The sequence below is a fragment of the Siphateles boraxobius genome, unplaced genomic scaffold (genome assembly GCF_051911475.1).
Source record: "Siphateles boraxobius isolate OS27281-9 unplaced genomic scaffold, OSU_SipBor_1 25, whole genome shotgun sequence".
NCBI lineage: Eukaryota > Metazoa > Chordata > Actinopteri > Cypriniformes > Leuciscidae > Siphateles > Siphateles boraxobius.
In genome coordinates, this window is record NW_027508866.1 from 18,755,519 (window position 1) to 18,781,119 (window position 25,601).

The following is a 25,601-nucleotide window of genomic DNA, read 5'->3' on the forward strand; positions in this document are numbered from 1 at the left end:
TGGATGGATGAATACATGGAAAGTAGAACTGTGCAATAAATCCAATCGCGACATGGTCTGTGAATATTTAAGGGCAAAAATACTGCTATGTAAATATATAACCTGCTTGTTCTGTGTGAATGATAATATCAAGATGGCGCCGCAGATGGCTGCCCCGGTGTGGAGCTCTCCAGCTATTGTGTTGTTTTTGTTCGTTTGTTCTGCGTTTAGTCATTCTTTTCCTATCAGTTTCACCAAAGACGAACTACTGGACATTGGGAAACATACACCAGATAACTTTTCTACAGTTTTTGATTATTCGGACGTCTTGCAGGACATTCTCGTCGGAGGGGCAGCGTTGTTGTTCAAACGCGCAGTCAGACGCAAACGCGGGAAGCGAGCCGGCGCGCTGGTTAAACTCCGCGAGCACGGCCTCCTCACTGCACTCCCCAGTATTCATCTTGCGAATCTCAGATCCCTTCCTAACAAAACGGACAAACTTCTTCTCCTTACCCGCACTAACAAGGATTTTTTAAACTCTGCTGCTCTGTGCTTCACTGAAACCTGGCTGAGTGAAGCCATACCAGACAACGCGATACATCTGCCGGGCTTCCAGCTGTTCAGAGCGGATCGCATCGCGGAGCTAACGGGGAAAACAAGAGGTGGAAGATTGTGTTTCTACATTAACGAAAGTTGGTGTTCAGATGTAACAACACTAAAGAAGATGTCCTCTCCTAATTTAGAGGCACATTTCATAAACTGTAAACCCTTCTACTCGCCTCGGGAGTTTTCCTCTCTCATTCTCGTGAATGTATACATCCCTCCAGACGCGTGTGTGAGCGCTGCGCTACAACAGCTGGCTGAACAAATAGCTGAAACAGAACAAAGATATCCTGACTCTCTTTTAATCATTCTTGGGGATTTTAACAAAGCAAATCTTTCCCGTGAACTACCAAAATACAGACAGCACGTTACATGTCCCACCAGAGACAGTAATATACTGGACCACTGTTACACCACAATAAAAAATGCGTATCACTCCGTCCCACGGGCAGCTTTGGGGCTCTCCGATCACTGTTTGGTTCATCTCATACCGACCTACAGGCAGAAACTGAAATCAGCTAAACCTGTAATAAGGACTGCAAAAAGATGGACTAATGAAGCGGAGCAGAATCTACAGGCCTGTTTTGATTGCACTGATTGGACTGTTTTTGAAGCTGCTACCAACGATCTGGATGAGCTCACAGATACTGTAACATCATATATAAGTTTCTGAGGATACATGCATTCCTACCAGGAAATTCTTATCATTTACTAATGATAAACCATGGTTTACTGGCAAACTCAAACACCTTCGTCACGCCAAAGAGGATGCCTACAGAAGTGGGGATAAAATCTTCTATAACCAGGCCAGAAACAGACTGACAAAGGAGATCAGAGTTGCTAAAAGAAGCTACTCTGAAAAACTGTAAAACCAGTTTTCATCCAACGACCCATCATCAGTCTGGAATGGCCTGAGGAACATCACCAACTACAAGTCACCATCCCCCCGATCTGTGGACAATCAACACCTGACTGATGATTTAAACTCATTTTATTGCAGGTTTGAAAAGCCCTCATTCACACCACACACCCGGTCTGATCTGTACTTCACACATTCACCATCACCTCCTGCACCCCCATTACTCCCCCCTCCTGCCATCCAACCTGAGCTTAAGGTCTGTGTGGAGGACGTGAGTCGAGTCTTCAAAAAACAGAAGACTAGGAAAACCTCAGGCCCAGGCGGCATCTCATCTACTTGTTTAAAAGCCTGCACTGAACAACTGGCCCCGGTCTTCACGCAGATCTTGAATAGATCATTGGAGCAGTGTGAAGTTCCCTGCTGCTTCAAACGCTCCACTATCATTCCTGTCCCCAAAAAACCCAAAATCACTAGACTTAATGACTACATGCCTGTCGCTCTCACGTCTGTGGTCATGAAGTCGTTTGAAAGAATGGTGCTGGCCCACCTGAAGGACATCACTGGACCCCTGCTGGATCCCTTTCAGTTTGCTTACAGAGCAAACAGGTCTGTGGATGATGCAGTCAACATGGGACTGCATTATATCCTGCAACATCTCGACAGACCAGGGACTTATGCAAGGATCCTCTTTGTGGACTTCAGTTCGGCCTTCAATACCATCATGCCTGGTCTTCTCACAGCCAAACTGACCCAGCACTCCATACCATCCTCGATCTGTCAGTGGATCTCAAGCTTCCTGACGGACCAGCAGCAGCTAGTGAGACTGGGAAAACACACATCCAGGACTCTCACCACCAGCACTGGCGCCCCCCAAGGGTGCGTTCTCTCCCCACTGCTCTTCTCCCTCTACACTAATGACTGCACTTCTAAAGACCCCACTGTCAAGCTCCTGAAATTTGCAGACGACACCACTGTCATCGGTCTCATCCAAAACGGTGACGAGTCTGCTTACAGACTGGAGGTTGAACAGCTGGCTGTCTGGTGCAGTTATAACAACCTTGAGCTGAACACGCTCAAAACAGTGGAGATTATGGTGGACTTCAGGAGGAACACCCCCGCACTCCCCCGACTCACCATCATGAACAGCACTGTGGAAGCAGTGGAGTCATTCCGGTTCCTGGGCACTTCCATCTCTCAGGACCTGAAGTGGGACAATCACATTGACTCCACTGTGAAAAAGGCCCAGCAGAGACTGTACTTCCTTCGCCAGCTGAGGAAGTTCAACTTGCCAAAGAAGCTGCTGATTCAGTTCTACTCAGCCGTCATTGAGTCTGTTTTATGCACTTCCATCACTGTCTGGTTTGGTCAGCTACCAAATCAGACATCAGGAGACTACAACGGACAGTCCGGACTGCGGAGAGAATCATTGGTGCCCCCCTGCCATCCTTCCAGGACCTGTACTCTTCCAGAGTGAGGAAGAGAGCAGGTAAAATCATCACAGACTCCACTCACCCTGCACACCTCCTGTTTGAACTATTACCGTCAAGACGGCGACTCAGATCACTGGCCACTAGAACATCTCGGCACAGGAACAGTTTCTTACCACAGGCCATTTCCCTTCTGAACAGTTAACATATCTCCCAAGGCATATGCCTGTAAGTGCAATACTCCCACTGTTTAGTGCAATATCTTAAAAATTCAGGTGATATTTATATTTATTTATATTTATTAATACTATTCAAAATACTGTAAATATGTTCATAATCTGTAAATGTTTATTCTGACAAAACCCACTTTTTATAGTATTTTCATATTTTTTTGTATAATTTTATTTGTAGAATTTGTATTACTATGTTTCTTGTTTTATCTGTATTTGTATATGTGCACTGGAAGCTTCAGGACCAAGGAAAATTCCTTGTGTGTGCAAGCACACTTGGCAATAAAGCTCTTTCTGATTCTGAATCGGTGTAAATGAGCTGCTCCGCTTTGTCTACTACATACTCAAGTAGGCCTACGCGTGAAATTCATGGTGTTTTCAGCGTCTCACAAACAATTTGAGGACATGAATAGCCTACATGAAAAATTCCAGAGCTGTTCTGATAGAACGCCTAATGAGCATTTTCACCATTTTATTTGAGAAAAACCATTGTCAAATACACTTTGAAACAGGTCTTCACTACAACCCGTCAAAATAAAAGTTTGGTTTAACTAGGAGAAATTATGACAGAAAAATATTGTAGGCATACAATAGAATGTACTTCTCAAAATAATAATAGTAGCAACAATAATAATACAATTTATTTAAACATTATTTAAGGCAAATATTTTTTTGTCCATGGTTTAATTTAGTAAATCTGTTTTTTGCAGCTCTTCCCCAAACAATAAGGACACAAGTTTAAATTTTAATTTGATTACCACCTTTTTTGATAATATATTTGGATTAAATCATAAAAAGAAACATTCATTTTCTGAATAAAATACATTTCATAGGACTATATTATTCTTAAACATTTTAATATAGAATTAATGTTAAAAATAAGTTGTTAATCGAATTCATTATCAATTATTGAATTTAATTGATTAGACATGTTTTATTGTAATTTTAATAAACAAAAAAAAATGATTTCAAGTTTGTTATAGTAAAAGCACTTGTTCCACCCCCCCCCCAAAAAAATAGTTTTCTTTAATATAACTATCATTTTAACTGATGATGATAATAATAATAACCAAAATTAAATACAGTTTATTTATTTGATAATTGATTAATACTGTAAACCGTGGTATTTTCTGAGACGTTATCATATTGTGAAAATCTCATACATTACAACCCTACACGGGAGAGCCCCCCACCCCGCCCCACCCCACCCTGCTGTTAAAAAAGTAACTCAGTAACTTTTACTTGAGTACATTTTAAATGAGCTACTTTTTACTTTTACTTGAGTAGATTTTTAGACCGGTAATATTACTTGTACTTAAGTAAAATTTCATTGAAGTAGTAGTACTTTTACTTGAGTAGAATATTTTAGTACTCTTTCCACCTCTGCAAAACAACACATCAACAGTCCATCACACAGGTGAATATGATCTGCCTGAGGGACTCACAACCACTTTAGGATCCCACAATTACAGATTTGTTTAGTATTATACAGTAATTATATTATACAAAAACTGAAATGTGTTGTGTAATGTAATTGTTTTGTATATATAGTGTGTAGAGTATAGTATATATGTGATGTATGTATATAATGTCAGAGCGCGTCACGTGACGATTCTGAACAAATCACGTTGTCAGAAATCAGCCGATGAGATTGCGCATTTCGAGTTAAATCGTCCCGTTTTACTTTCATGATCGGTTGCCGATAAACAGGAAATGACCATATTTGGATCCGACAGCATTGCATAGAAGAGAGAGAGCTTTCTATGATGACAGGGTGCAGACAGCGATCGCGGAGCAGCATGATGATTTAGAACGCCAACTTTTGTTGAATTGATGCAAAATCTACACACGCAAACAGACAAAGTGTAATAAAATAAAGACATAAATGTGTATTTTGGACTTTTTTTCAGCACAAGTCTGAAACAAGACATTTTATTGAAGACAAATAGCCCAAAATCTCAAAATTGACCAGTGAAAAAAAAAACTATGTTTTTGCCTGCCGTGTCTCGCCTCAACACAGATTGGTCAAAAGTTGAACAGTTACCATCAAGCTATACTTCTCACCTATCCTCTGTGGAAGCTTTGATAGAGCATAAATGACCAGTTTTTGATTATTCAAAGGATGTTCCCTTTTCATCCCGAGTCAAGATGCCAGCGTTTTTAGTTTGGTGACGGTTAACATTAAAATGCATTGTAAATTTTATTTTTTTTGCAATTTGCAAATAAAACAAAGGTTATTGAAGTATGTTTAAAGGGATAGTTCACCCAAAAATGAAAATTCTGTCAGTATTTACTCACCCTCATGTTGTTCCAACCTCGTAAGACCATCATTCATCTTCGGAACACGAATTAAGATATTTTTGATGAATTCTGAGAGCTGGATCACTCCTCCATAGGCTTCTAAGGGATTGATACTTGCCAGCCCCGAAAAGTTATTAAATACATCGTTAAAATAGTCCAAGTGACTACAGTGGCTCAATATTAAGTTTATCAAGCGACGAGAATACTTTTTGTGCGCAAAAAAAACAAAAATAACGACTTTATTTCAACTATTCATTTCCTTCTCTGTGGGCCTCTAGTCAGTTAATGTAGTGTGATAGCGTAGAGCTACGTTACACGTAGGCTCACTATTGGCCGACGCTGGTCATGTGTGTAATGTGTGTGACATACAACAACAGAAAAGCTGCGCTATAACACTAGTGAACTGACTAGAGGCCCACAGAGAAGGAAATGAATAGTTTAAATAAAGTCGTTATTTTTTATTTTTTTCGCACAAAAAGTATTCTCGTCGTTTGATAAACTTAAGATGGAGTCACTGTAGTGAGTCGCTTGGCCTATTTTAATGATATCTTTAATAACTTTTAGGGGCTGGCAAGTGTCAATCCCTTAAGAAGCCTATGGAGTGATCCAGCTCTCAGATTTAATCAAAAAATATCTTAATTCGTGTTCCGAAGATGAAGGTCATTTTTGGGTGAACTATCCCTTTAACAAGAAAATGTTATTTCAGTATTTCTATTTTAAAATTTTTACTTGCTGTTTATTTGTAATTCATTCAATTCAATGAATTACTTTGCATCTGAAGAATTTAATTAAATACATAAATAAACAAGCCAACCCTAGAGATGCTTTTGTCAAATCTTGTGCGTTTTTGTGACAGACTTGGACTTGGTGTGAACAGACCTTCAGAATGGACAATATGTATGTGTACTTTACAGTTCGCATATTGTTTGATGGTTGAACGTACCCCAAAGTTGGATGCGGAAAATCTGTCGCTGGCGGAGACATTGGTGGATGCAGTGGTGTGGGCGTAGTAGGCGTTTATATTGGCCAGCAGGGTGCTCATCACAGCAGGGACACCAGGGCACATATACTTAGACGAGAGACATGCAAAGTGCCTGTACACACACAGACAGGAGAGATGCAGAGGGTAAGTGAGCTTTGTGCAAAGAATGACAATCACAGTACTACAAAACCAATGCTTATAAGATTCCATGATTGTTAGGGTCACTAAACAAAGCTAAACAGTCAACTGGGTGAAATGAATTCATCAAGATGAAATGTTGAACTGAGACAACCTCCACACTTTTGGCTCTCACTCAGAGGCAATGGCTCTCCAAAAAGATCTGTCTGAGAGACCCCTAGTTAAATCACTGCTGATTGGCTGGGTAGAAGGATCTGCCATTGCTCCAACTGACCTTGTGGCCCATTTGGCGTGAAATATGGCCATTTGTGTGCGCTTTATTTGAGAGATGTGCTCAGTTAATGAGAATCTCCTCACATTCCTGACTCCTGATTGACACTGACTCATACTCAAGCCATTAACAACCACGGACACGAACAGCACTCAGGAGTTCATTTCATTACTGCCCTTGCTAGCCAAGATCCAGCTACTGCCACAGAGATGACGACTATACTTATTTATCCTTCACTTACCTTCACTGATAGTCAAAGTTATTATACTTGAGCTGTAGTTCTCAAATGCTAAAAATTTCACACAACTGCCATCTTAACTAGTCGTGAATCATTGCTTCTATGCGATTATCAGGTAAACTGACTGGTAATGTGCGCTAGAGCTTACAACCTCATGACGGTCTCTAAAGTACAGGGAATCAAAACTTAGAAGATCCAAAAAGGTTATAAAGGCGTCGTATGATGAACAGATTGTATTTAGGCTTTATTCACATATAAACACACATACATAGAGCATATCACATACTACACTTAAAATTATAAACGCAACACTTTTATTTTCATGAGCTGATGAACTCAAAGATCTAAGACTTTTCTATGTACACAAAAGGCCTATTTCTCTCAAATATTGTTCACAAATCTGTCTAAATCTGTGTTAGTGAGCACTTCTTTGCCGAGACAATTAATTGGCCACAATTAAAGGCCACTCTAAAATGTGCAGTTTTACTGTATTGGGGGGGTCTGGGGGCATTCGTTTGTTTTGTTCGGTTAACTTGTATGCCAGTTATTCAATATTAGTCGTATTAGAAATTATTAGTCGTATTTCCACTGTCTGGCCATGTGCGAGCGAGGGCTATAATCAAAGTAGTGACTTGAGCGCTTGAAAACAAAATCCAATACACTATAGTGCGTGCGCATGCGCCGAACGCGTCTTTCCGCGCTCACGGAGTAGTTTGAAAGGCTAGTTTGAAAGTACGGAGGCGAGCACGGAATAAAATACCCGGCTAATCCTCCGGCTGAGAGCTTCGAGGCCATAATCAAACGGCGCAACCTGATATTTATCTTTATTTCACAAAGAATAACACGCATGTTGATCCGCATCTGCTCCATTGTGATAGGCTACTTTAAACAGCTTCAATTAGGCTTTTAGTCCAAAAGAGCCCACATTTTGAAAAATCTTGATAAATTCTCATATGTTCACGTCTCATTACACTTTACAGAAAATGATCATTTATATTAATTTTTTCACTAAATTATGCGCTCTGGAGAGTTTTGAGCGCTCTCTCCACTGCCATCACAATATAGGAATGGGCATACATGTCATTAAAATGATAAAAAAAAAAAAAACATTTAGGCCTAACGAGTTCCCATTTTATATATTTATAACACTATTTATAATCACACCAGCAAGAGTGCTGTTTTTCCGAACATCAGCACAATGGCAAATGTGACATTTATACAACAGTTCAATAAAGTTACTGAGTAACTTTTATAGATGCATTCTGTTTTTGCTCCATCAAAGAAAACAGAACAAACAGCAGTACCGCTGCGCCTCCAAGCAACATGTGTTTTGTTCCTCAAAATATTAGCATTTTTGACAGAATCACACGAGTAAATTATTCAATCAGGCTACCCATTCATAAATACAGTCGTTTGCTAGGTTAAACGAATTAGGATTTTTGAACGAATCGGTTGAATAAATGATTCAACTCCCATCATTAAGACGGAGACTTTTGTTAGTTTCATAGTTAAAAAGTACTTATTTCATTTTTTTCAATCATTTATATTTCTACACAAAACTTTTACATTTAAAACATTAACCTCTTAACATAATTTATGAAATTATAATTTGCTGTGTAAATCCATACATAGCCATATTTTGACCAAATACAGTGTCTACACAGTGTCTTTGCATTCTGATTGAATTTGTTGACTAAATTTAAGAATCTGACATAAGATGACAGATAGCTATGACAATTAAAGCTCAAGTAGGTAGCTTTTGTAAACAAATATTTGTTAAAACTGTCATTATGTCCTGAAAGTAGAATATGAGACAGATAATCTGTGAAAAAAACCAAGCTCCTCTGGCTCCTCCCTGTGGTCCTCCTGCCATTTGCAGAAATACACCGCTCCCGGTCAGAAACAACCAATCAGAGCCAGGAGGAATGTCTTAGCAGTGTCAATCACGCTCGTGTACGCGCTGATCACCCCTGTCTTGCACAGCGCGAGCACGTACCGTCGTTCGTGACTCTCCTGTTTAAACTCGTTCATCCAAATGAACGAATCTTTTTTCGAGTCATTTCGTTCATTCAACGAACGAAATGACTCGAAAAAAGATTTGTTCATTTTGAACGAGTCTTTTTCGGAGTCATTTCGTTCATTCAACGAACGAAATGACTCGAAAAAAGATTTGTTCATTTGGATGAACGAGTTCGAACAGGAGAGTCACGAACGACGGTACGCGCTCGCGCTGTGCAAGACAGGGGTGATGTATCTATGCATCACAGAACAGAGCAAGGCGAGCATTTGTGCTTATAAAACTTAACGTTTTTTATTTATTTTTGAAATGACCGATCATTTCACTAGATAAGACCCTTATTCATCGTCTGGTATCGTTTAAAACCCTTTGAAGCTGCGCTGAAACTGTCATTTGGTCCTTGAAACGTTTGTGTCCTATTGTAGTCCATGATATGGAGAAAAAGCCTGAAATGTTTTCATCAAAAACCTTTATTTCTTTTCGACTGAAGAAAGAAAGACATGGACATCTTGGATGACATGGGGGTGAGTAAATTATCAGCAAAAGTTTTTTTTTAAAGTGAACTAATCCTTTAACGTTATCTTAGTAGCTATAACTTATAGAAAGAGTGCAACCTTATAAAGTTACATGTTTGCAAAATACATAATGATTTGAGGACCAAGTTTGTAGTCAAAGTATGGGCAGGCCATAGTCAATGTAAAGCATATTGTTGATGTTTCGTCCCTATTAGTGAATGTTCCATAACTGTTTATCCGCCTTCATCGATGGTCCTGCTTACTAGCCTGCGCGTTCACGGCAGGCTCCGCTGTGGGGGAGGAGCTGTGGAGGGAGGGCTGTAGCGTACCAGAGAGCAAGGGGGTTGGACCTGTAAGTTGTGCTTGTTCATATTTTCAGGCTAAGTCAACATTTTCTCAAAACTCCCTACTGCAGCTTTAATTTAAAAATACTGTTTTCTCTTGGCTTTATTATTAGAATTTTGATCTTCTCTCAACCGAGAGAGCACATCCTGCATTATATTGTATTATAATGACTATTTTATAATTTAGCCTACCACTAAACTTTGACTATAGGCATGTTGCATATTAATTGTTCTAGGAACCTCAAAGCACATTTTAATTTTTGTGTAATGTGTGCTACTCCATAATGATGTTTGTAGGGTAAGTAGGGCCCAAACATAAACTCAAGCCAAGGGAACCCCAACCCCCTAAGTCCTGCCTTGGCCTTTGGAGATGGCTTATGGTAGATAAATGAACATTCAATTCACAGGCAACAGCTCTGGTGGACATTCCTGCAGTCAGCATGAATGAATGTGATTGAGATGCTCTGGATCGGTGTATACAACAGCGTGTTCCAGGTCCTGCCAATATCCAGCAACTTCGCACAGCCATTGAAGTGGAGTGGACCAACATTCCACAGGCCACAATCAACAACCTTTTTTTTGTCCCCACCGGACACCGGACAACCCCTGTCATCTGTTCATCTGTTCTAGACTTTTATTCAGTGTTTCCAAAGTCATACAGGTTCAGAACTGAGTAAATTACAGAATTATAATTTTTTTATTAAAAAATAAATTAAATCTTAGTATGAATATAGCAAATAAAAATAGGTGGATGAGGGGAAAGAAATATGATAACAATAGAAGACAGTATGGACGAAGGACTAATACATACGTCATGGCTTGGTAGATGGATTCAATCCCATAGCGCATTGCAAATTCATCCACTATCTCTTCTGGCACATCGTCAAAGTAAACCTTCCAGGCGTCATCACCACGGGCTTCTGGGATTTTCACCACACCCTGACCGAGGACATCTGTGATGTGATGAAAGAGGTTCTACGAGAAAGAATAGAGATGAAAATATCGTTGAGTAGATCATCAACCGTGACTGATAATGACAGATTTGTGGTGTTTGTGAGCTGGTGGTGTTGCTCTACCTCATGCAGACAGGTGTACTGGACGTGGTAGGGGGCCACTTTCTCTTCTCCCTTAATTTCCACGCTGATCTGAAGACGGATGGCACCAGAAACAGCAGACTTGTCCGTTCTTTTCTCTGTGGTGTGAGATATGGATGAATAATAACTGTACGTGCAGATATATTTAACCCAAGGGAACAGTGCAGTAAAAATAAGTGCAACAGGGTTAGATAGGACCTGAATATATTTGTTTGTGTGTGTGTGTGTGTGTGTGTGTGTGTGTGTGTGTGTGTGTGTGTGTGTGTGTGTGTGTGTGTGTGTGTGTGTGTGTGTGTGTGTGTGTGTGTGTGTGTGTGTGTGTGTGTGTGTGTGTGTGTGTACACATGTGCAATAATACCTTGCCAAATTGTATAAATTATATAATTGTAAAAAACTTTTAGTTTTCAATAGTATTTTCTGTCATGCATTTTTGTCTGAAAACATTTACTACTTATTTTAAATGATAAGAATCAATGAATCATACACTTGAAGGTTGATTGTAAATTCACAAGCACAGCCATTAAAATAATACACAGGTTGATCTACAACCCCATATCAGAAAAAGTTGGGACATTTTGTAAAATGGAATAAAATCAAGAATCTGTGTTTTGTTCAATCTATTTAACCTTTTATTAACTGACAAAAGTGCAAGGAAATGTTTTCCAATGTTTTCACTGACCAACATAATTGTATTTTGTAAATATGAACAAATTTTGATTTTGATAGCTGCAACACACCCCCAAAAAAGTTAGGACAGAGACATGTTTACCACTGTGTCACATCACCTTTCCTTTTAATAAAACTTTTTAATCATTTGGGGGTTGAGGATACTAATTGTAGGAGTTTTGCTAGTGGAATATTTGCCCAATCTTGTCTGATACAAGACAGCCGCTCAACAGTCTGTGGTCATCGTTGCCTGATTCTCCTTTTGATGATGGGTCATACATTTACCATAAGAGACATATCTGGACTGCAGTAAACAGGCAGGCACATCCCTTCTATGGTGCAGAGTGTCTAGAAACCACTCAGTTTTAGCATGTGCAGAATGAGGCCTGGCATTGTCTTGCTTCCCAGGAAATATGTCATCTTGATGGCAGTTTATGTCTCTGTACAATCCAAATACATGCCTCCATGTCAATGGTACCTTCACAATAATGCAAGTTACCCATACCGTTTGCAATGATGCCCCTTAATACCAGCACAGATGTTTGCTTTTGCACCTGTCGCTGGTGAAAGTCTGGTTGGTCCCTTTCGTCTTTGGGACTGAGAACTCGATGTCCATTTTCTCCCAAAAACAAGCTGAAACATCGACTCATCTGACCACAGCACACATTTCCACTGTCTTCTAGACCATCTGAGATGAGCTCAGGCCCAGAGAACATGCCGGCATCTCCAGATAGAACTGATGTAAAGCTTTCTCCATGCGTAACAGAGATTCAAGTGGCATTTCTTAATGCAGAGTCAGACTGTGTTCAGTGAAAACGGTTTTCCAAATTACTCCTGAGCACATGTGTCTTTATTTAACGGATTAGCATGATGGTATCTTGTGCAATGCCATCTGAGGGCTCAAAGGTCACGCACATTCAACAGAGGTCTACTGCCTTGCCCTACACATACTGAGATTTCTCTGGATTCCCTGACACCCCCTTCTCTTGTGACAACATTATGTATGGAAGATGATGAAAGGCATAAATTCTTTGCAATCTTGCATTGAGAAATGGAATTTTTTAATTGTTTGACAATTCTCTCATGATATTTGGCACAAAGTGATGAGCCATGACCCATCTTTGCTTAAAAAGACTGAGAAGCACTTTTACACCCAAACATGATACCCTCAACTATTACCAATTCATCTGCTCATTGTGGACTGTTTCAAAATAGTTGGATAATCTAATTTGGATAATCTTTTCACTTTTATTTGCTCTGCGTCCCAACTTTTTTGGGGTGTGTTGCAGCCATCAAAAATCTAAATTTGTTCCTATTTACAAAATACAATTATGTTGGTCAGTGAAAACATTGGAAAATGTTTCTTTGTACTTTCGTCAGTTAATAAAAGGTTAAATAGAATGAACAAATCACAGATTCTTGATTTTATTGCATTTTACAAAATGTCCCAACTTTTTCTGATTTGGGGTTGTACATGACAACGCCTCTGATGTTTACATCACATATTTTATCACTTTTGTCTGCATTGGCAAAAGGATGTATTGTAGATGTTCTAGAACCAAATGTCATGAAAATCACTAGGCTTCAGTCATTTAAACAACAAGCAACAAGTAACAAGTCACAAAAAGCCATGTTTTACAAAGATGTTACCATGTTCTTAAGCTCGATTTTATAAAACTGGACCAACAAATATTGATCTAATAAACATTGCTTATGTCAAATAATCCTAACTGTAATATCCTAACTGTAAGATTACCAAGCCAGTGTTATATTAGTAGTATGTATACACCATTATAGTAATAATAATAAATATTATTATCATTATTATTATTATTATGTAGTTTATTTTTTATAGCGCCTTTCAAGAACCCAAGGTCGCTTCACAAAATATATCTATTAATATAATATCTATTAATATTTTAGTAAATATTATTTTTCAATTTAATTTTAAAGGATTTTTTTATGTGCGGTGTCATTTTATTTAGTATTTCAGCTTTATTCATTAATGTTATTCACAGCTTTCATAAATATTTTTACAGCTTTAATTTTAATGTTTATTATTGTCATGTGAATATGGTATGTCTTGTCTCTCTCCAAACAGAAAAATCCTTTAAAGGTCTTTTAATAGAGACACCGGGTTCTTCTTTGCCTAAACATTTCCCCTGACAGGCAAATTATTGGGATAATTTATATGTGTCGACTAAGTGGCGAATTTCCAACTGGAGTGTGCTACATAATAATCAAGGAGGATATCTCTTCCGAAGGAGGGAAGAGAGAGGGAGACGGGAGAGAGAGAGAGAGAGAGAGAGAGAGAGAGAGAAAGCGAGAGAGCGAGAGAGAGAGAGAGAGAGAGAGAGAAAGCGAGAGAGCGAGAGAGCGAGAGAGAGAAGATGATACGGGTGAGAAACAGACAAGAAGACGTGAAGCTGAATTACTACTATTGAGAATAATTGTAACAGCAGATGTGGTGGCCAAAGATTCAGAGGAAGACTATCAGAACACTAGAACAGACTGTACAAATGAGGACAGCAGAAATGAGAGAATACAAAAGGGTAGATCTCATCAGAATAATAGTGAGACGTGAAGAGAAAAAGAGGGAGAGATGGAAACAGAATTTGGAGCAGTGGATTTCACGGTTGGGACGTCCTGGAGGCCTCTGGGCTGCTCACTGGGGTAATTGGGCGAGAAGAGATGTGCTGTCAGGTTGGGAGATGTGGGTAATGGAGTACACACACAAATCTTAGAAAAGGGTCACATCCCACTTAGATACAGGCAGAGAGGTTGTCTACACATGGTGGTCATCCATCATCTTGAGCAATTGCCACAATGCAATAAGATGTTGTGAGTAAATTATGACAGCTAATCCTTTAATACCAACAAGTCAATGTGAATGTTTTGTGCTCTGTAAGTGCCTTAGGTTTAATATTTTAGTAACAAAATAACCTTTTTTTATAGCGAAGTCAAAGCACGACAGAGAGATTTTCCACAAAAGACCAAACACATTAAATAGATGCATCAAGCCACAATGACAGCACAGTGTCATCTGAGGAGACTCTTTACTCTTCCGGCTAGTTTACTCTGAGTCAACAAACACCAGCACACCAACTTTTGTTGAGTCAGTGTCAAGTCAACATTACAATCGTTTCATTCCAACATTCTGAATCAAATAACTGAAATGTTTCCGGTCGTTTGCGCAGTGTAAGGCAGAAGGGTTTAAGTCAAGTTCCTGCATGTCCTGGATTCAGCAGAAATCAAACAACCAGCTAAATTAAACCTGTTTCCCTGAATTTTTACATTATTTTAGAGAGATCAGGACAATATGCAGGCTGGATCTGAACCCGCATTTCCTCAATTAGCACTAAATCTCAACATAAAAAAAAAAGATTCATAGACACAACAACACACAAAACAGCACTAGCTTACCCAGGTTGTACCAGACGTCCATTTCTCCACTCAGCGTGCGCACCTCAATGATGCTTTGGCCCAAGAAGTCATCAGATTCCCTCTTCAGACGCTGCTTCACTCGCGACTTTATATCGTCATCTTCATCCCAAACACGAACTTTGATGCGATCGGAGGAGTTGTGGCATTCACTGGAAGACAACACATATACATGTCATTACATTTCATTTAGCTGAAAACCAAGACCAAAAATAAAGTTTATTTAATGATCAATTAATCACATTTATGTGCTAATCAACACTTGAATAGAAACTGAGTTGTATAGTATATAAACATTAAAAAATCCACATAAGGCAGTTTTTATATTCATTTTTTAATGATAAAATATGTTTCTACTTCAATTGGTAGTTGAAATATAAAGATTTAAGCGGCTGTAATAAAAACTTTTTTTTAAAAACATTATGACAGATTTATTCAAACATACAGTGAATAATGAAATAGTACATAGTAAATAGTGAACTGATTAAGTAAACTATAATGAATAAGTAATACATTTAGAGTTGTCAAATCGATTAATCATGATTAACCGATTCTAACATAAAAGTTTGTTTATATAATATACTGTATGTGTGTACATATATTAATATACTGTGTGTGTGTGTGTGTATAACATATATATAAATATCATATATACATACACACACACACACACACACACATATATATATATATATATTATATAAACGAAAATATTTATGTTAGATGCGATTTAACAGTATTAAATACAATACATGCATAGCTAAATGCTCCTCTCTAAAGTTCATTCTTCTAGCTAAATATTGTGTTTATGGTCATTGAATGGCTTTTCTGAGGTAAACGTAGCATGACGCGATTTTGTTTACCAGTCGATTTAATTGTTGTCCTTCCACTGTTGAAACACTGATTGAGCGATTACATGAGACATGACACTTCAGTAAGTTGTACTGTATCTTTTAACACACCTTCTGATGTTCATTCATGTTTAATTTATACTTTAACTAATAGTAAAGACGGTCAGGTAGTTGCTTGGCTGGACAAAGTGCTAAAGTGTTTCTCCGAACTTGCGGAAGGTTTTCTATCTAACAATAATCAAAAGAATCTGATATTAAAAGTTGTATTCCAAACCTATTGTACAATTTGCCTGAATAATATTTAAGGTAGACCAGTGGCTCAACCAGAGCCTGTTCACTCAGACAAGTTTATTCTATTACTGAAAAGAGACGAGACTGAAAACTGGTTGACACACATTCTGAGTGAGAGAGCCTGGGGCACGAGAAACAAAGAATGACACCTAGGACCCTTCAATCAAAGATTTGGTCTCTGATTGGTCAAATTGTACTTACAAATGAAACTTCTCCTCCCAGACAGGATTGAGGTTGCCGTAGATTGTCTTTGTCCTCTTTTTGGTTTTACCCACCTGGACGGTCACGTAGGGGTCACTGGAGCCGGTCTTATCTTTAGCCTGCAGCCCTTGAGCACAGACAACTATAACCGAGACAGAGTAGAAGATGGGAAGTCATCAAGGTATAGTAGAGAATTTGTGTAGTGCACCATTTAGAACTGAACTGAGATTGCTGATTTTTAAATAGCTACAAGGGAATGAGAAATTGTGGCAATGACAATGTTTGAACCTGTGATGGTGATCTTGGCTGACCACTTAGAGGTTCCATCCAGGACACTCTGCTTGATGGTCTTCATCTGCTGAGCGTGGATGGCCTTGCTGACCACAAACACGTCTCGGATGACCTCAAAGATCTCAGGCTTGTTCCTCTCACGGATCTTCATGCGATCCTTCATGGCCATGATGATGTTCTGAGTGCGGTCCTCTGCACCATGTTTGGAGCTCTTTTCAGCCGCGCCTGATTGAAAGAAGAAATTATGGTAACAACATGTCTTATTAGCACAGATCTGAAGATTGCAACAAAAAAAAATCTATATCTAATAAAGCAATTCAAAAAATGATTTGTGATTTCTATAATTATTTTAATAAATAAAAAATAATTATTGTGGATGTAATTCATTAAATACATTTATTGTTTTCATATTTTATAATGGAATTCTATAATTAAAGCATTTAAAATTTTGTATTGCGTGTTCTATTTGCAAAAAGTCTTCCATATTAATACGCACTAACCAACAACAGTAGAATATGACAAGCTCATAAATCCAATAAACACCCTGTCTTATAAAATATATGTGTGATGATGATTATTTTACTGTGAGAATCACCTCTAGATCATTTTCTTAATTTTGGCTAATGGACCTGTCAACATGTCACTGAAGGAAGTCCATTTGGGTAAATGAGTTCAACAGGGCGGATGTAAATAGAATAAAAATAGTGTTTTGGTACGACAGAAGCTCAAAGGAGACTTTCAGTGAAAGCACCAGTAACCAAGGCTGTGTCCGAAACCTTGTAAATGTAAAATTCTAAGGCAGAACATGAAGTTAGGATGCTATAAAGCAGGTCTTTTGTTTCAGATATAGTACAGGTGCTCATACTTACGTTGCAGGCAGTCTGCGTTCAGTAGCTCCTGACACTTCTCGTGACACTTGACCCCGCACTCAGTGCAGCGCATACCCTGCCTTGCGATGCCCCAAAGAAGCCCCTCACACTCGTAACAGTAGGTGGGCGTAGTGGCCGTCCACACCTCAAAGTTGTGAGGTGTGGTACAGGAAATGGGATAGATTAAAGCTTGTAGTGTTTTCTTATACACATGGTTCTTCTGTAGAAGTTTCGAAATAAAAGTAGATAAACATGCATTTAGAAAACTAATAAAATGTCTGTGCGTAATATGGTGAGAGAGCGCAAAACAAACTAACCAGTTCTTCATCTTTTATGGAGGAGCGTGAAGCCATTGCAGATGCAATGCCAGCCTTCCTGGCCTGAACCAGAGACTGTCATTCAAAGAATAGATATTAGAACAATGCAAAACCACACAAAATCCCATAAAAAACCCCAGGTGAAATAGCTATCAGAAACCAAGTGAAATCTAGATGTCAAAAATAACATCTATAACTACAGTAAGAGCATCAACCCAGAACTTCAAAACTAAGGGTGAAGACTATGGGAGTCCCAGAAATAAAAAGGGAAACCAATGTCTGTACAGTAAAGGAATGAGGAGTTAATGAAGTAACCATCACTATTAAGCCTGGGTGTGAAGAGGCATCTACAGTAAAACACCCTTTAAAATAGAATAGAACAACCCGCTATAAAACAGCCCTTTTAAAGTGATGGCCCAAACATGTAAATGCAAGTCGGAGGGAAAGTAGGTAAACTAATAAAAGTAAACCAGTAGAAAGGACTTTTTTTTCTTTGCTTGCTTGTACAGTATATCAAGGAAGGTTGTAATGGTTTGCAAACACATTCATTAAATAAATGTTTTATCATAATATCATAATCATATTATATATAATAGTACATGTATTGTGATATTACCAGGTAATTTGAAGTATTTAAAAGACAGACATTTAAAATATTTTGTTTTCGTATGTTTTAACAATTAGTTACATTGTAACACCCTGAAAAACGTTGACTATTTGTCAAATTAATTTTACACTGTCAAATGTTCTAGCTGTGTATTTGCAAACTATTAGAGAAATACTGATCCTGTGGATGCAGTATTATCTTGATATAAACAAAAAAGTAGGTTCAATCATACTGTATGGGTTATTCTGAAAACTTACCATAGCCTGACCATGCATAGTGAATGCATTCAAAAGAGTTGTAGAAGTTTAAATGTAAGTTTTCATGGGGAGGAGAGAGATCAGAGAGTTGATTTTACTTCACTTTATATTTTTTGAGTAATAACTTAAAAATTATAATGGTCTTCAATTATTGCTTATGAAACTGGACATTTCTTGTAGTCCTCTTTGTCTAGATTGTTTTATTTGGTGACTTAATATTGTCAATTTACTTATTATTATAAGACTGAACAAATAATATTTTAGCAAAATTGGATTTGGATTGATGATGTTTCTATTGGGGAACAACACCTTGTTGAGAATTATAAAAACACAGGTAGCTTTTATTTATTTTAATGCGAGGTGGAAAGAGTGCTTACCACATCGCTAACCAGAGGAATAGCTTTCTTCTTCCGCAGGTCTGGCATACTGTCAATTCCAAATATTCCACTCCCATTTCTGTGGATATCAACACATTGTGAAGGAGTATTTTCCATGCTTAATAATTAATACACAGACAATGAACATGTTAATAAAATGCTACTAAATTCTTATAAATTATTCTATATACTCATAAATAATTCCATAACAAAAATGAGAAAAAGTACAATACGTTATAGTATCCATAAAACCTGAAGAGAAACTTACCCAGCTTTAACCCAAGCATTTCTGGAAGTATCTCCTTTTTCTTTGCCCTATGGCATCAAAAATACAGTTTAGAATAACCAATGTGTACAGGGGCAATCAATAACAAAGATAAAATAAAAACAATAAAACTTGAGCATAACCTAAGATAAATGCAGAGGACACAGGATTGGTTGAGTTTAACCAAAAGGTCTGAGAAAGCAAACCAAAACAAGACAACGAAAAAAAGAAAAAGACGAAGATTTTAAGTTCCATGGAAATCCTTAAAAATCTGATCCAGATGATTGACATGCAACTCATGATCAGAGAAAAAGATGAATGAAAAGCGAAAAAATAAATACATTTTTCACACACACTCTCGTATTGCCAGCAAAACATAATTATATGATGGACAAACACCCAAGTGAAATCAAGACAAACATTTAGCAAACTGTCCCAGTTTCCATCTGAGGTGAACCACTTTTGTAATAGCATGAGTATTCTTCCTCACATAAATAGACGTACAGCTGGATAGCTGAAGTCCCCCAAGGGCATGTGGTATGGAACTGCTTTTAAAAGCAACAATGCAGCAAGACGAAGAACACCATTTCAAATTATCAATAATTTAAAAAGATGGCAAATCACATTAAGGTAAGCAAAATAAAACAGAAGCAAAACACCACATGTAACTATTAAAAAACACAAAACATTGAGTGTTAAAGTCAGACAGAAGATACAGCAACATCGAATAGAGGGAAGCCTCATACATTTATCATACACTCCAATAAAGAATGTGCATTCAAATAAACTTTGGATGAAAAACAAAGAAAACCGGCATTAATGAAAAAAGAAAATAAATAATGACTAAGAATTGACCAAAACATAATTATGACCTGATCATCTTCCCTGCTTCCCTCTGTAAGACAGAGCAGGATAATAAAGAAAAAAGAAAAGAACAGTTGATAAACAGTGTTAAAATTAGGGAAGATTCACAGAAAAACAGTAGGAACATTTTATTGATCTTAATTACATGTATAACCAACCAATGATAAAAGACACCTTTTTGAGTTCTGAACCACAACAAAGTACCTTGTTTAAATTCCTCTTCAGAGAAAGTGTTCTTTGAGGCATTGGCAATCCTGGATAGTCTATGCCGATGTCTCTTCTCTTTGAGCACACGTTCAATATTGGCAAGGCATTTCTGGTGGTGAGGGTCCTCAAGGGCAGGTTCATTGTCAAGACTATGCTCCACCTGTTTCGCATTAACATCTGTCTCCAGTGTTCCTGAATTAGTGCCCTCTGGACTTATTTCGGTATTACTGGTGCCAAATGCCATTAGGTGATTATAATACTCAACAGTTCCTGAACTCAGACCCACACGTTTTGGGCTAAGCTCTGGAATACACTGAAGATTGGAACATTTTTGATCTGTTAAAGTTTCCTCTACAGTATCTAAGTGATCTACTGCATAGTATTCAGTTGGAGTATGTGAAGGGGAAATCGTGCTAGGAGTAGATACTAGAGGATCAAAGGCTTGAGAATTACGCCGTCGGTTTAGTAATTCCAGCAAGTCCTTCCCATGGATAGAGGCTTTGATGCTCTTATGAGGAGATTCACTGAGATCTAAAGTTGCACCATCAGAGTGTACAACAATGTTTACATTTGATTCCCCAGCACTCTCCTCCTCAGGGTCATTGGATTTGCAGGGACTTGAGACTACATACTTGGTGTCTTCATCTAGACACTGGGGTTCATGCATGTCAAGCTTTGTCAAGGCTCCCTTTAGAGCGTAGTGGAAGGTTACCATGGCTTTATTTATCTTTACAACATCATATCCTAGATTAGGTGTCTGTGACTCTTCAGTGTCTGTATTTTCAGAGTAATCTGGGTCATATTGGTCCTCAGACACACTTGGGCAAACGGCGCCTGGCCACTCTTTCTCCGAATCCATATCACAGAGGCAATGTTCGCAAGAGGAGTGTAGATTTTGGCAACCGTCATCATAGTCTGTCATTCCAACAGTTGAACAACTAAGGCTTCGGGATGGCCCACTACATGATTCATCAGCATATGCATCCATGGTGTGGTATCCAGAACTTCGGGAGTACAGGCAATTTGATGTGCAGTCACAACCAATGTCACCGACAGTCTGATTCTTAGGATGCCTCCAATCTACAACACTGGATGAACTGGATGGAGAGTCATTATGGTTTCCAAACAGTAGGGATAGGTGTTCAGAGCTGCTTCGTGATGAATGACACGGTGTGCTGCTGGTCACGCCACCGTTGTACCTGTGCCATGTATCTGGGTGTCCAGCAGTTTCGAATTCGTCTGCACTGTTCTGCCAGGACCAGTAATCCTCCTCACTCCATCCAGTGTCTCTATTCCATCCTTCTTCTCCACTCACGCTCAACTGCATTTCCGAACGTCTCCAACCACTGTTATGTTGGTTAACCTCCCTAAAATGAGAACTTGCATCGTGATCATGACTGTTAGAACTGAGACCTGAGGATAAGGAACTAGTGCTTGTAAATTCTTGCCCATAAACTGGACAATAACTGGACTTCTTAAATTTGGAAGAGGGGGCATTAAAGTTGTCAGAAATCTTAGGATTGTTTAACTTGGCTCTTCTAGGTACATCTCGATAATCAGTTTCCATATCCCATCCTGACACGTTAGGTCTGGCTGCTAGTGATCTAACTTCATCCTTCTCCAATTTTCTATGCTTTACAACTGGGCTATTATTTCTACTTTGTGGGACTGCAGCGGCATTCTGCCCATCTGGACTCCTATGATGAGCCACAACTCTTTGAGGTGATGAATGCCCTACAGCACCAACGGAGTACAGCTCCTCGATTTCCAGCAGCACAGCATCTACACAGCAGGACACCTCATCGACGGAGCCACTTACAGATGTCAGGTATTGTCTCAAATCTGATATCTCCTCTTGGATTTTATTGATCCCCTGCAGTTCCTTCAAAATGTGCTCCACTATGGTGCTTGAGCCACCTCCTCTTGTCTTGTCTCTGTCCTTAATTTGGCTTGGTTTATTATCCATGGCACCTCTTCCATCTACACAGCCACTGTCTTCTGCTTGGTCTGTGGGCTTCAATGAAGGACCATTCATTTCTATGATGCATGGGATTGTAATATTGCCATCACTATTACGCCTCCCCTGCCCAATAAATTGACTCTTGGAGGTTTTAGTATGACTTTCAAAACTACGCTGAGTCGAGAGAATACACTCATGAGTACAGGGGTCTCTCTTTATGCCACAGATGAACATGTCATCCTCTATCTCTACAGGAGAGTGTTGGGAGTCATAGGCAGTGTTTTCCCCTGAGCCCTGGAGGAATTTCTGAATCTTCTTGCGTATGCTCCGATTGACCTTAGGACTCTGGGTCCGCTTCTTCCCAAGGTCTCTTTTCTTAGACATTTTTTGCTGTAGTTCGCTCGACTCATTTGTTTCATCTTGCTCATTCGAATGACTCCGTGATAACATCCCTTAGAATCAACTGTACCTCAGGTGCGGACCAGAACCTTGAAGCTCTGGTGCATGTGATTACAGGGTTGTTGCATTTCACCAACAGTGCACAAGGATGTGCTTTTCAGTCAAGATCATAACTGAGCTTCAGGCACACCTGACATTTGAGGACAATGACATGAATAGATTAATACAATTTAACAGACATATGTTGCAATGTTATTGAGAATGTAATGAAATTCATCAGTTAAATATTAGCATGCATGTAAAAGAATCAACATTTACTCTTTTGTTCATGGCCATTCAAACTTTTGCACTTCTGCAAAGACACTATTGCTCTGTTCTAAAACCTAATTGTCTACAGATGTAGAAGGCCATTAACAAAATGTATGGACCTTAATTGTGCAGTATTCAAACATTGTTTATTATAGTCAAATTCTAAGGCATCAGGAGTGTTATTTGTGTGGCACAGTTGAAATTCTGCCCATGTAAGCCATTCCAAATCAGTTTGTTGCTCTTGGAAAAGAGCTAATGACTCCATATTTCATTATGTAATAGACAGCAAGTAAACTGGTAAGGTGCTGAATGTAGTTTGTAGTTTAACTGATTTTACAACAAAGCTAAATCCCTTTACACTGTTTACGCAGGATGTACATGGCACGTGACGACTCATCAGCTGATACTGTAACACTGCCCTTAGCTTGCTTATAAACCTAGTCATATAATACTACAGTATGACTTTAATATCGTTAAAATTTACTCAATTGAAAGAAAGCACTGCAATGATCTTGGTCTCCAGAAAACAGCTCAATAAACCAAAAAAGGTACAAAGTTTTAAGTGTTTAATCAAATAATGTGATCGTATGCAAATTCTAATTAAATTTTTTGTTGAAGACGTTTTGTTGTAGAAGTCCAGACATTGCCAAACTGGTGGGGCATATTCCACACAGAACACAACATATTATCTTCTTGCCTGTCAGCGCTTCTAACAGTAACTGTTACAGCACAGGGAGGGTGACAGCCCAGCTGTGTTCACTTTGCATCATGATTGTTGAGCAGAACCTGCTGGGTCTAATAGCAGCTTCATCCCATTTCCTAAAAATTTTTTAGTATACTAGGCTATTCAGCTTTTGCTTTTTTATTTATTTAGACACATTCTTTTACCATATTTAAAGGGGGGGTCATACAAGGCAGTCATTGAAATTCAGAGACTGTCCTCTGTGTTATTCTCCAAAAGCATTTAATGGCCAACATGATCTTTACTGTGACTCCAACAATGAGCGTTTAGGTTGGCAGCTTTCAAGGGCACATTTTGGCTGCTTGCCATGTGTCTGCAATAGGCTAAAATGAATGTCAGGGACAGTATGTTTTATGATGGATTTTTAACTTTACATTTAATACAGTTACAGGAAATGACATACTTTCGAATTAAGCTGTTTTAACTAAACTAATTAAAATATTACTTAAAGTGCTCAAGTTAAAATTTTACACAATCTATGTGCCCTAGTTTTGCCTTTAACTTTCATGCCACAAGAATACTCTGAATTTCATAAATTACATTTAAATATTCCTATTATAAATTTAACCTCTGCCCAATATCACCCAAAATTACATGATAAGAGCACAGCTGACAGAAACAAATAATCAGACACTCTTTGAAGGACCATGGGGCCATAACTGATATGTGACTAAAAACGCCTAGTTAAACTTGCTGAAATTAAATAAGATTGTGAACTAATTTCTGTGACATTCATTCCGTAGATAGCTCAGGTATCTAAATATTTCATATTCCTGCCTAATTTGCTATTCCAACCAAGAGATAAGAGATAAGAGTATATGCCGCAGAATTTCTAATAAGAAACTCTGAAACTATCTCTGCACTGCACTGTTTAGATTAAGTATCTCTCATTACTAGTGCTGTATTTTACCCTGATTTACCTAGGCTAAGTTAAAACATAATATAATAATTCAGGACTCAACAATTAGAATGACTCAATGCACCAGGCCAGAGTGAAATTTTGTATAAATTCTGTTGATGTCTGGTAATTTAAATCATTTAGCTGACTGGCATAGATTAGAATTTGTCAAAACTGCAAGAATATATACCAGTCAAAAGTTTGGAATAATTATAGTTTTTTTTTTTTACCCCCCTTTTGGAGAATGGACATTAAAATGCACTATTCAAACTTAAATGGGTGTAGTTCAAGAATGCTTTGGAATATAGACCTAAATTTGGTCTTGTTTTAAAGAAAACAATCAAGTGCAAACATGAAAAGTAAAAAAAAAAAAAATATGAAAAAGTTATGGAAGTTTAAGTTTACAGAAAATCAAATATACTGTACTTAATATTTTTTCTTTTATATAAAATATATATTTTACAAAATATGCCTTACTATAAAATTACTATAAAATCAAAGCCATATCTAACCAAGTTGTGTTCCAAATTTGAAGTTGATATCACAAAAATGTAAGTTCCCATGAGATTTTTTTAGGCGAAATACCAAAAATAGCCACCGGGTGATATTCCATTGAATTTAATTGTATGCATTCAGCCGTAACAAATTAATACATTTCTGTCCAAATATCACTTCTGTCACAAAATATGGAACCTTGAGACTCAGACCTTTCTGACAATGTGTTTTGTCAAGATTAGAAAAGGTTTTGATCATAAATTATAAAACATGATGACCCCCAAAAGTGGAGGAGC

General features: G+C 38.2%; 1 protein-coding gene across 8 annotated transcripts in view; it reads right to left on the reverse strand.

Annotated features, from left to right (window-relative positions):
• The window catches only part of unc13bb (unc-13 homolog Bb (C. elegans)), a 108,705-nt gene that overhangs the window by 26,243 nt on the left and 56,861 nt on the right, over positions 1 to 25,601 (reverse strand). For all 8 annotated transcript variants that reach the window (XM_077243002.1, XM_077243006.1, XM_077243001.1 and 5 more), the window contains 10 exons: positions 19,435 to 19,481; positions 19,167 to 19,245; positions 17,926 to 18,000; positions 17,609 to 17,828; positions 16,737 to 16,964; positions 16,449 to 16,590; positions 15,088 to 15,257; positions 10,981 to 11,096; positions 10,716 to 10,879; positions 6,343 to 6,493 (listed from right to left, as the gene is read on the reverse strand). In XM_077243002.1, coding sequence (XP_077099117.1) covers positions 6,343 to 6,493; positions 10,716 to 10,879; positions 10,981 to 11,096; positions 15,088 to 15,257; positions 16,449 to 16,590; positions 16,737 to 16,964; positions 17,609 to 17,828; positions 17,926 to 18,000; positions 19,167 to 19,245; positions 19,435 to 19,481 — 1,392 coding nt within the window. The remainder of the gene's footprint in view (positions 1 to 6,342; positions 6,494 to 10,715; positions 10,880 to 10,980; positions 11,097 to 15,087; positions 15,258 to 16,448; positions 16,591 to 16,736; positions 16,965 to 17,608; positions 17,829 to 17,925; positions 18,001 to 19,166; positions 19,246 to 19,434; positions 19,482 to 25,601) is intronic.